We start from the raw sequence: 12,814 nt of genomic DNA on the forward strand, positions 1-12,814 counted from the left end.
CATACTACTCATGAATATTCATGAGTAGTCTTGAATAGAATATAAGTAGCGTAAAACTCCAAAAGTTTGAGTAGAGTAGAATATATATTTATGAATATTCATGAATAGCAGTGTGTCAAAAAATAATCAAGGCTAATTAATTAGAATTAATTAGAATTAATTATAATTAAGTATGATTTGATTAGCTTGATTTTTATTATAATTAATTATAATTAACTATAATTATTACGTAATAATACAAAGTATACTATCTTAGGCATTTTTAAAGATTATTAAATAACTAGTAGCTATAGTAACAAGATATAAATAAAATCTATAAAGCATATATAAAAGTATAAAATTAGTCTAAATCTAAAATAATAAACTAGTTTTTATTACGTGGTACCAGTCACGTGGTGTTATTGCACGTGACTTAGCATGTGGCCAGTGCTTCCTTAGCCTGGCAAATAGCTCAATTCAAGCTCTTTACTACTACTATAACATTACTTTATCTTGATAGTTTTCTTCTTTAGAAATCTCTTTCTCTTTTCCTTTCTTATTTTCTTATTTCTTCTTCTTTAATTACTATAAGGGTTTATTTATAGCTCTTTTATTAGTGGTAAGGAATCACTAGAAAACAAGAAGGTTCTAGCGCCTTTGGCTTCGCTTACTAATTAGCGCTAGGCCTGGTTTAGTAAAGAGCGCCTTTAGTAATACCGAATACGGCTAGCCCAGACCTTATTTTAGCCTTATCTCGGCTTCCGAAGCTCCAGAGTCATGTGTGTAATCACGTGATACATCTAATTAATTATCTTTGATTATCTTTGATTTGTGATAGGCATACGTAATGGCGCATGGGCAGGTGTCAGATGTCGTAGATCTAGTTTCCTATTTTGGGTATAGCTTGCGATCGGAATCATATAGATCGCATGGGATTTCCTAATTAAGTAAAGGGCTTCGCATACTTGGCTAAGTACTAGGAAATATATAGGGAGACGCTCCTAGCTTAGGAAAGGGGCATCGATTAGTCTTTATTGGAATCAATTCTTGGAATTAGTTACACTTGCAAGCATTACTCTGCAGCTTACTTACCTTGACTACTTGTACTTTACCCTGCTATTACGTGCCTTACTTTCTAATTAATCTAACCTTCAGGGAGCAGTTCATTGCAAGGTAGTCAAGCCGTTAACAGACAAACTAATTAATGGCTAGAGCATTAACCAGAAGAAGTACCTCTACTGCCGCTGGGGCGACCTAGCCGGGTATCCAGGGGAGCGCCTAGTCAGGTACTCTTCGTACTGCCTAATCAGGAGAAGGAAGCGGAACTCAGACGCCCCTAGAACTAGCTAGTAGGACAATAATAACGGAGAAATTAGTGGCGGCTCGCCATTATATTACTGAGTTAGAAGCAGAAATGTAATAGAGAGAGGATCTAGAGAAGCTAGAAGCTCAGATCCGTTATCTTAAAGATATTCGGATATCCGGTATAGAATCCGTTATACTCCCGGTAGTATCCTTGGTTTAGAGGGCTCTAAAAACCCGAGAACTGCCTACTTACTAGGGAAAGAGTATTAAAGAAGCCTAGGACTTCTTCTACTAGGCAAAGTTAAAGTAATATAAAGATAGCAGGATTACCTGAGCTACTAATATAATAAAGATTATATATTATATTTCCTATTTTAAGAATATAGCTAGGAATATCTAGAAATATAGAAAGTAATTAGTAGGTATTAATATTACGGATTAGAAGACTTTTATTAAGTTTATAAAAAATTCTATCTTAGATCTAGAGAACTATAGTAATAATATTCTTATTAAGTTTAAGAATACTAAATAATAGCTAGGCTAGAATATCTAAAGCTTTATATCTTATTTAGATAGCCTATTAGATAATTTAGAATATATAGGTTTATTATAAAAGCAGAATAATTTATTTAATAGCTTAAAATAGGAGATTTAGAATAAAATTAATTATTAAGGAAATATTTTATAAGAAAGAAAAAAGCTTATTTTTATAACTATAAGAATTAAAAATAATTTAAACTTATTAGCTTAACGGAAATATAATAATAATTTAATAGAATAATAAAAGAAAAGAAATAAAAAAAATAAAAAAGAAATATATTTCTATTATGAGATTTATATAACTAGAATAATAAAGATATAGTAATAAAGTCTAATATAGTACCCGTATTAGAATTTATAAAACCGGATATAATTTGCTTTATTTACTAGAAAAAGAATTATTATATTATTATTTATCTAAATTAGGGAAAACTAACTTATTATAACTATAATAAGTCTAGCTATAAAGTATATAAGTATCTAGATATAACATATAAGAATTAGGCTCGTACTATAGTTTACTAGACCAAAAGATTATAGTATTTATCATATAGTAAATATGCCTAATTACGGTTAAATGGCTAGATCGTAGTCACGTGACAGCCACACGTGATACTAGAACTAAAGAAACCGAGAAATAAATATATCTTATAATAGTTATATTTATTTATATTATAAAAAACAAAGCTTCTAAAACGAGAATAATAATTAAGGTTATTATTAAGATAAGAAAAAATAAGTATAGAATTAAAATATTAGTTAATTCGGGTATAGAGGCTAATTATATAAAAAAGAAGCTAGCTTTAGATATAGATATCTTATTAATATTAAAAGTAATTTCCTTAATTTTATTAAAGAAAAAAAGAATCTATTTATATAAAGATTATATTTTTAGAATTATTACTAAAAATATAATAAAGAACTAAAGAAAAACTAATATATATTTTATATTATATAATTTTAATTTTAATTATATTAATATAATACTTGAATTCCTATAATTTTATTAAATTAATTCCCTAATTTCTTTTAGGGAAGTAATATAAAAATATTAGATTTAATTATAAAAGATTAAAGTTCTAAATATTAGGAAGTTTACTAAAATAATAAAATATAAGATTAATATTTTTCTATTAATTACTTATTCTATAATAAATAGTTAAAGAATTATTACTATTATTATAAATAGAATAATTATATTTCCTAAGAAATATTAGAATCTTTTCTAAGTATTTTTTATAGAAGTTATAGATATATTATCTAATTATTATATAATAGAATATTATATAAATCTGGAACCAGAATCCTAATTACTATATAATCCTATATATATTTTATTAGAAAAAAAGCTTAAAGTTTTTCGGGAATATCTTAATACTAGTTTAAAGAAGAAATAAATCTATTATTTTACTAGCCTAGCTAGTACTTTAATTATATTTATTCTAAAAAAAGAAAGTAATTTATATTTATATATTAATTATTAGAGTCTAAATAGAATTACTATTAAAAACCAAATACTATTATTATTTATTAGTAAGATAATAAATAGGCTTTATAAAGCAAGAATATATATAAAACTAGATTTAAAAAATACTTACTATTAGTTATAAATATAAAAGAATAATAAATAGAAAATAATATTTTAAATATTATATTATATTCTTTAGATTTTCTAATACTCTAGTAATATTTCAGGTATATATTAACTATATACTAATAGGCCTTATAAATATTATTTATATAATCTATTTAGATAATATTTTGATTTATTTAGAAAACCTAAAATAATATATAATAATAATCTAATATATATTTAAATAATTATAATAATACTAGCTTTTTATAAACTTAGTAAAATATGAGTTTAATATAAAGAAAATAAAGTTCCTGGAATTTATAATTAGCTTAGATAATATAGAAATAGAAGCTAGCTAGGTTATAGCTATTAGGAAATAGCCGGCCCTAAAGAATAATATCTGAAAAGTTTAAGTATTTCTGGATTTTACTAATTTTTACTAGAGATTTATTTATAAATATTCTAGGGTAATAAAAGAATTAACTAATTTATTAAAAACTAGTAAAAACCCATAATACTATTTTACCTAAATAAATAAGGTAAATAAGGCTTTTAAGAAGCTATAAATTATATTTATAATAGTATTAATTTTTTATTATTTTAACTTAGCCTTAAAGATTTATATAGAAATAAATACTTTAGGATTTATAATTATAAATATAATTTCTTAGCTTTTTAGTAAGGAAATAGAAGCCAGGTAATATTCTATTACTTTTTATTTAAAGAAAATAATTATAATTAAGAATAGATATAAGATATATAATTTAGAACTCTTAGTTATTATTCTAGTATTTTATATTTAATAGTATTATCTAATATATATTTAATATATTATTATTATTAAAATAGATTATAATAACTTGAAATATTTTATAACTAAGAGAAAACTAAATAGTTAATAGATAAGATAAGTAAAGAAACTAGCTATTTTTAACTTTATCTTAAAGTACTAGCCGGGATATAGTAATTCTATTAATAGGTTATTAAGAAAGCCAGACTTTATAATAAGTATAAATAAAGATATTTTACTATTTATATTTTATAATAAGCTATAGAATATAGAATAAAGAATCCTATAAATAATAGTAATAAAATACTATACTATTTCTATAATACTATAATATAAGATATAGGTATTCCTTAATTAGTAAGATATTAAGGAATTCTAAAAAGAAAGTTTATTTTAGTAATAAAATAATACCGGAGATATTATTACTTGAGCCTATTACTAGTATAGCTAGTTATAAATAGTATATATTACGAATTCTAGCTATATAAATAGCTAGGTCCAAAATAGTATATAAGAAAAATAAAGAAATATTACTTAAACTACTATTATAGTACTAAAGGCTTAATTTATTAGTATAATATTAGTAATATAAATAGTTCTTAAAAGAGATCTCTAATAGAGCTATTAAGATTTAGAAACTTAATATATCTGGATTATTAAAATATTAGGGTATTATCTATATACTAAATAAGCTAGCTCTTAAAGAAAAATTATTATAAGCTAATTATAATAATCCTACGGGTAGGTATTTTAGTACTAGTAAGATATTAGAGATTTTCTAGAGAAAGTATTTCTAGTAAAATATAAAAAAATATATAAAAGGCTATAGTAGAACTTGCCTTATATATTAATAAACTAAGATAAAGAAATATCTGCTATATAATATATTTAGTTTATTTCCCTTCTTCTCTAAGCTATAGTAAGAAATTACTATAGACTTTATTATAGGGCTGCTTTCTTCTAGGTTTTATAGTAAGATATATATCGCAAAATAGCAAGGAACAGTGATTTGCATAAGTGGTTGTCTGATTAAAAGAAGCTCTAAAGGGAGCCTCTGGATCTTGCTAAATAAAAGGGGGCCGCTGAGTAAGCGGAGCTAAGCTCCCTAGTACCCGTACATACGACACACCCACCCAGAGGCTTTCTAATTCTATATAACAAAGGAAATAGCTAGTAAAGATACTCCACGAGGAGCACCCCTAGCCAAAAAGGAGTGTGTGTGTGGTCTATCTCCCCCTAATTGAGAGCTAAGAAACCGTCATTCCCTAACGCCCTCACATTAAGCTAATAGAACCAAAAGGGGTAGGAAGGCAGAGCGTCCCCAGACGTCTCCGGCAGTGCACTCAGTTCCCAAAAAAGCCTAGCTCCAGCCCCGGACGGCTCCGCAAGCCCAAAGCCAGGAAACCACATCGTACGCCACCATTAACACTCAAAAGTCCCCTTGGGGTAACTTCCCTCCATTCTTCATCCAACCCTTCTTCTCAAGCTGCCCACGTAGCTTTCTCGTATCCCTTTGCCAAGCGTTCTCGTACGGCCTTCAATTTGCTCGTCCGTAGGCCTGTGGCATCAAGTTTCCCTGGTACAGGAACCACCCAATCCCAGATATTCTAATACCGAGAGCTTTGCATTGACCAATTCGATTGCTTGACAGCGTACTCCTTGAGCCTGAACGAGTATTCTTCCTTGATATCGTCAAAACGAGCTGGACGTGGAGCTCTTGGTCGTGCTTCCCTTCTCTGCTTCTGGCCTCCCATCCGCATCCCATATCGCCAATGGAGTGTTTCGCTCAAATATTCGATTGCTCAATCATTTGATCGATCGTGAGAGCGGGGGGGGGGGGCTCTGCGGAGAGCAGGTGAGGAGCTTCTGGAGCATCGGGATTAACGAGGTGCCATAACGTTTCGAAAGGTGGAATTGATTTTAAGCTCTGCGTACCACGCAGGGGAAGCTCCTGCGAATTAGTAAGGCGTATATCGGAGACTGGTGGAGCTGCCATTCTAAAGAGAGGGAATAAAGGATGAGAAAACCAGGTGAAACGTGTTCTTTTGGGTGGTCAACGACCGTGGTGAGAACAAACCGCAATTACTAGAACGCTTACTAATTGCTAATAGAGGTGTGCAGCTAGAGTGCGCCGGGCTCATAACTATCGCAAAATAGCAAAGGAACAGTGATTTGCATAAGTGGTTGTCTGATTAAAAGAAGCTCTAAAGGGAGCCTCTGGATCTTGCTAAATAAAAGGGGCCGCTGAGTAAGCGAAGCTAAGCTCCCTAGTACCCGTACATACGACAATATATAATTCTATACTTATTATTATTAATAGATATATAAAAATAGTATAATATATTTTAATTATTAAAGAGATCTCGGCTCCTAAATTAGTAAAGCTATTTATATATTATATTATTAAAAACTTTAGTATACCTGCAGGTATAATTTCTAATAAAGAATCTATTTTTATAAATAAGTTCTAGTTAAGTCTATATTTTTATTTAAAGATTTAATAATAGCTAAATATAATATTCTATTTATAAACTAATAAATAAATAAAGAATCTAAACCAAACTCTAGAATAGTACTTGAGATACTATACTAGCTACTAGTAAGATAATTAGGTAATAAAGCTTACTTTTATAGAATTTATATATAATAATTTTATATATTTAATAAATAGAAATTTCTTTATTCTATATATTATATAAATTCTATTCTAGTATTAAACTATATATTAAGGATAATATTTCAGAAAAAGAAGTACTAGTAATATAAGAAAGAATATAGAGAATTTAAATAAAATAAAAAATACTAGAAAAGTAATAGTAAGAAATAGTAAATATATAAAAAAAGTACTATAATAAAAAATATATTAATAAGGAATTTAAGATATATAATAGAATTATACTTTATATAAAGAATATTTAATAGCTATAACCTAGTATAAAGCTAGTAAATAAATATCTCGGCTTCTTTAAAGTTCTAGAAATTATAGAAATATATAAATAGGTATATTACTTGAAATTACTATTATTATATTAGATCTATAATATTTTTTATATTTCTTTTTTAGAACTATAGTACTTGTAAGCTAGTATTATAATAGAACCAGAACCGGTCGAGATTAAGAATAAAGAGGAATTCGAAGTAGAATTTATTATAGCTTATAAGGAAAACAGAAAGAAAAGGAAATATCTTATTTATTAGAAGAGCTACTTACTAGTAGATAATATATAGGAACTACTAAGTAATCTAGAGAATATAGCTCAAGAATTATAAGAATATTTGGAAAAGAGTAATATTATAATACTATTAGCTAAACGGAGATATAAAAGATAAATGCTTTTATTAGGAAACTATTAGAAAAACCATATATTTATTCTTGGAAAAACTATATGAAAATTATTAAAAACTTTAAAAATTCTAATTTCTATATCCTATAAATATATTACTCTTATAATTACTTTCTATTATTCTTATTATTATTCTTATTAGGATTCTCTCGAGAGATAAATAATAAATTAGCCTATAAAGTTATTAGCTATTAGTAAGAAATAAGGAAGAAGTAAGCTTACTTAATACCGAAAAATATTAACTATATTATTAAGAGTACTTTATACTTATACTAAGCTAGTAAAAATTACTTGACTTATTTCTTAGATTATTAGGGGAATCCGTTAGCCTCAAATAATAGCTTTAATATAAGAAGTATATATAGTTTAGTATAAAAGAAGAGTAGTAATAGCCTTTTTTCTTTTAGGTAAAGGTTAGGAAAAATACTTATATATATTAATAGCTTAAAGAAGGCGATTTAATTATATTATATATATTTAAAGAATCTTAAATAATATTAGAATAGGGAATAAAAGAAGAAATTTATAACTTATAGAATTATATTTCTTATTTTTAAAATAGTAGTAATTATATATTAAGTAATTATTACTTTTAATATAAGTAAAATCAGGAAACTTAATAATATTCTTGGAATATTAAAGATAATAAAGGTAAATTAAGAATATAGGAGCATTGGTCAAACGGGTAGTAATAGGCTAATAAGTACTAAGAGAAGTATTTATCTTAATAAATAAAGAAATAAAAGAGGAAATTAGAAAGGAATTTAAATAAGGCTTAAAGAAGCTTAAAGAAGGCTTAAAGAAGGAAAGCAAGAGACGAGAAAAAGCTAGATATAATATTATAGTTAAGAAAAAGAAAGATTAGTTAGTAGGAAAAAGGAAGCCTTTTTATAATACTTTTTCCCTAAATAGTAATTATAAATTCGGAACTAGTTTTATACCAGAAATATCCAGAAAATTCTAAAGAAGAAATTAATAAATAAATTAGAAGATTAGATTAACTTTTCTAAGCTTTTAGGCCTATAGAATAATAATTTATTTATAAATAAAAGCTAAATTAGAATTTATAAATTAATTAGGAAACCGGAAAAGCTTTATATCTAATAGTATATACTATACCTATATTACTTTTAGGAGAGGGAATTACTAGAAGTAATTTGCAAATTAACTAAATAGGATTAGTAAATTATATCCTTAATTCTATTACCTAATATAATAATAGAGTAATTATAGGGAATCTTTAAGGAGAACTAGTAGCCAGGAAAGTTTTAGGAGGTTATTTATAAAGCTATTTATAGTTTTCTTAGGCCTCTTAGGAATAAGAGCCTAGAGAGAGAATTAATATAATAAGTATATATAATAGTATATAGGTAGATATTAAATATTATAGATCTAGTTTCCTATTTTGGATATAGCTTATAATCGGAATTATATAGATTATATGGGATTTCCTAATTAAGTAAAGGGCTTTATATATTTAGCTAAGTACTAGGAAATATATAAGGAGATACTCCTAGCTTAGAAAAGGGGTATTAATTAGTCTTTATTAGAATTAATTCTTGGAATTAGTTATACTTACAAGTATTACTTTATAGCTTACTTACCTTAACTACTTATATTTTACTCTACTATTATATACCTTATATAATTATAATTAAGTATAATTTAATTAGCTTAATTTTGACTTAATTTGATTTGAGTAGGGGGATCTAATTAAATTAAACCTAATTATTTAATATACTAATAAATAGGTATTTGAAAGTCACGTGATCTTAATAAATTAATATATATTTATTTAAAAAGAAAGAACTAATATTCCTATTAAGTATCCTTATATAAGCTAAGCTAGTACCTATATAAGGCTACTTAAATAAAGATTTTCTATAATAATAAACTAATTATCCTCCTCAGAATCTTGATTTTTCTTCTTTTTCCCCTTACTATTAATATTAAGTTCTCAAGTCGAGATAATTTTAGAAGTATTATTGAGGTTTAGTTCGCTTACCAAGCGCCGCCACTACCTGATTGGGTAGCGAGGTAGCGCTAGAGCGAGAGTGCCGGAAGCTTTACCAAATAAGGCTAGCTGGGCACGTCTGCGCGTCACGTGCACACTACTTAAAGTATTCATGAATATTCATGAATACCTTAATTAGAATATAAGTAGAATATAAGTAGTGGAAATATTTGATGAATAGAATATAAGTAGGGGCCACTACTCTACTCTACTCTATTCATTGTTCACACTGAGCTCGAGCACTCTAAAGAAATGAGATTTTGTGGCTGTGGGCGAGGGGTTGTGGAGATAGTTGAATAGAATGGATCTGACTTCTGCGTGTGAGATTGATTGAAGGGTTGGGAGTGCCGATGGGAATTGGAAATGTGAGGAGGGGATTGACTGGATTGGAAGATGGAGCTTTCTTTGCTACATCAAGGTTTTGCAATGCTTCCGGTCAAAATCCAATTCAGAGTGCATGAAATTGAGTGGTAATACGCAGGAAGTAACACACCTTTAAGGCCTCTTTCCTATCATTTGTATCTATATGACGACCACTCTCTCGGCTGAATAGCATTGTGAATTGTGCGACGTATTGTGGCATTGCACGGGCTCTCATTCACGCTGTCCTCGTCGTAGATATACCGGAGAAATGCTAGGCTAGTCCCCCTTGAGCAGTTCCGGATTACAGAACGCCAATTCTTCCTGAGCTGAGTATCGCAGAACCTAGGGGGAAGTTAGGACAAATAATAGCAAGCTTGGTAGCGTGTGTCATATTTCTGCTTAAATAACTTCCCCCTGATCCCCGCAAGATTGCCCTTGGTAGCGTCGGCATACTGAAGCTTGATCGGAGCCTTCGAGGCATCGTGCTGCTTGACGAGGTTCGGGTAGTATTCGGGCGGGTGCTTGTTTTTCGGTTTCGGTAGAGACGTTAGACACGACTTTGAAGCCGTTGAAGGTCTTACGCCGAGGTATTTGGCAGTGGGATCAACGGGAGCGTGCCGTCTCGGGGCCATAAGGACGACAGGGTTGTCCTTCTCTGGGAGAAGGAATCCTGCCCCACTGTTATCGAAAAGAGTGACGTGTATAGAGGGGTTGGAGTGGAATGTAGTGGTGGCAGAGCTGTGATGGTTGCAATGAAAGAGGGAATATTGATGATATATAAGTATGCTTGGTGGGCAGAGGACTCGAAAGGCCAGGAGAGTGACGTAAAACGAGGTAGGCCACGGGAACGGGCCGGGCAGAGGGGGGGGGGGGGAGGGAGAAGAGTGATCATCGAGTAAACATCGTCTAACGGTACCTGAAGAAGAGGGCTCAGAAAGGAAGAAACGCAGAGTGTTGAAGCCGCTATGCTGATGCGGTCTTTGAAGCCACTACTCGGAGCATTTAAAGAGAACTTAACTCCCTTTTGTTCGACTCGTGTGAAGCTACTACCCAGAACCGAGCATAAACCAGAATATGTCTATATACATCCGTCAAGAGTCATATTTCTATCTTGCTGGCTTGCTCCGCGTTAAACATCTTGAACTGATTTATTTGACTGAACGGCAACAGTATGGAAGTAAGAAGTCAGCATCAAGGGATTCTCGTCTAATTGATGATCTCCAGATACTACTGCATTGAATCAAATGGTACCGGAGCGCTTGTAGATGTTGCAATAAAGATTGATGGATAGATATGATGACGATTTGGGATAGGAAGTGTTGTGTTATCGTCGATAAAAGGAAGTCGGGTTTACCGTATAGTTTCTGGAAATTGGACCTCTTAATTCCACCTCGGCAACATAGTTCCAAAATATATTTTAGAATATTATACGCTAGCAGAGGAACTACCCAATAGAGCTCCTAGATTTCTTTAAGATACTACCTCTTGAGGTAAAGCAGATCTTTGTTGTTATGGACCTATTACCCCCAACACGGTAGCATTCACCGCAACTTAGCGAGTGCTTTCTGAGTGGTGGAATCCAGCAGCCACACTCCACTGATTGTCCTACGCGAGAAAATCTGGCCACTCATCCATCGCCCACAAGAATAAGCGTGCACGCCAACAGGTCCAATTTTCAAAAATGATATGTAAAGGGAAGGGACACGCGTTACTGACAACCGACTATGAAAATCATATTCCACCTCAGTATTTTGTAAGGGGGAGGGACGGGAAAGACCCCATTTTGGATTCATTGGTTCCGAAAGAAGTACAGTTATCAGTCCTCAATCACCGGTTCCACTAGAGATCTCCCCAAGGGCCTCGAAAAAAAAAAGCTTAGCTCCGAGTACCGAAGTTGCCGGAAATCAGGACCCGGAGCCAAGAGATTACATGCATCGTCGGGTAGAACTAAGATGGAATCGCACGTGCGCCGGTGAAGTTCTGCTTCTGTCGCATTATTGGGCGATTCTCTTCCCCTTCGCCTGGCAACCAATGCCCACACAAGCAAGTCCCCCACTTCTCTACTCCTATTCACTCTTGTGTGTACAGTGTTTACAGGATAAGTTAGTTATTATATAAGGCACATTTAATTGGCCCCTTTCCCTTGGTGTCTGGCCCCTACCAGTGTGGGCACGGATATTCCTGTGTCCCGAGGGCTGCCGCACTGAGCGGCAAGGGCGAACGATGTTGGACACCGCATGCGAGTTTGCTCTGACCGTTCTGCGGCAGCCTCATCCAGCTTAAATCCCCGAGGAAAGCGCCTTCTCCGTGGGTACTAGAAATTGAATTCACATACCAGCCACGCGGCCACGTCTGATCTCGAATGAGGCACGGATTTCGAAGCCAGCCCTTCCTCCCAAATCCAGTTGAAATATCGGGGTGACTACGAAGAGCGATATCGGGAGCACGATATTCAACGGTGCCGATGCCCGGAAGTAGAAGCTTAATTTCGTTTAAGTTTCTGGCTCTGTTTTTATGTCCGAGATATTTGTTCCTGGATTTTTGGCGAGCACGCTTGCCACACAGAGAGTGAGCTTTTGAAAATTGCGATGATAAAAATACTGGATTGGGAACATCCAAGAATTTACGCATCCCAAATGCGAGGCTCCATCTCCGCTGACCTCTCGAAGGCGCATTTCCTTTCTCCTGCGGATCCGGAGAAGGACTGGGCGCGCTCCGTAGCGCGATGTCTATTGCCTGGTAGTCTTCTCGGTTCCTGCAGGCTGTCAAGGGAAGAGAGGTTCGTGTGCCATCAGATACATCTTGTAGCTCCATCTAAGTCCAATAGGAATCTTACTACAGCAATAATATGCATACTCGAGGCCGGCGGGTGACTAGGACTACGCGTCCATCGCGGCCGTGTC

At 31.8% G+C, this 12,814-nt stretch overlaps 1 protein-coding gene across 1 annotated transcript; it reads right to left on the bottom strand.

Moving 5' to 3' along the window:
- Positions 1-12,068: 12,068 nt before the first annotated feature.
- On the bottom strand, positions 12,069-12,725 carry K444DRAFT_628937 (uncharacterized protein; the record flags this gene model as incomplete). The annotated part of the gene is made up of 1 exon (XM_024882978.1): positions 12,069-12,725. One exon carries the CDS (start codon positions 12,723-12,725, stop codon positions 12,069-12,071), a length of 657 nt encoding a protein of 218 aa, XP_024737814.1.
- Between the last annotated feature and the right edge of the window lie 89 nt (positions 12,726-12,814).

This window comes from Hyaloscypha bicolor (assembly GCF_002865645.1).
Source record: "Hyaloscypha bicolor E unplaced genomic scaffold K444scaffold_57, whole genome shotgun sequence".
In the NCBI taxonomy this organism is placed as follows: domain Eukaryota; kingdom Fungi; phylum Ascomycota; class Leotiomycetes; order Helotiales; family Hyaloscyphaceae; genus Hyaloscypha; species Hyaloscypha bicolor.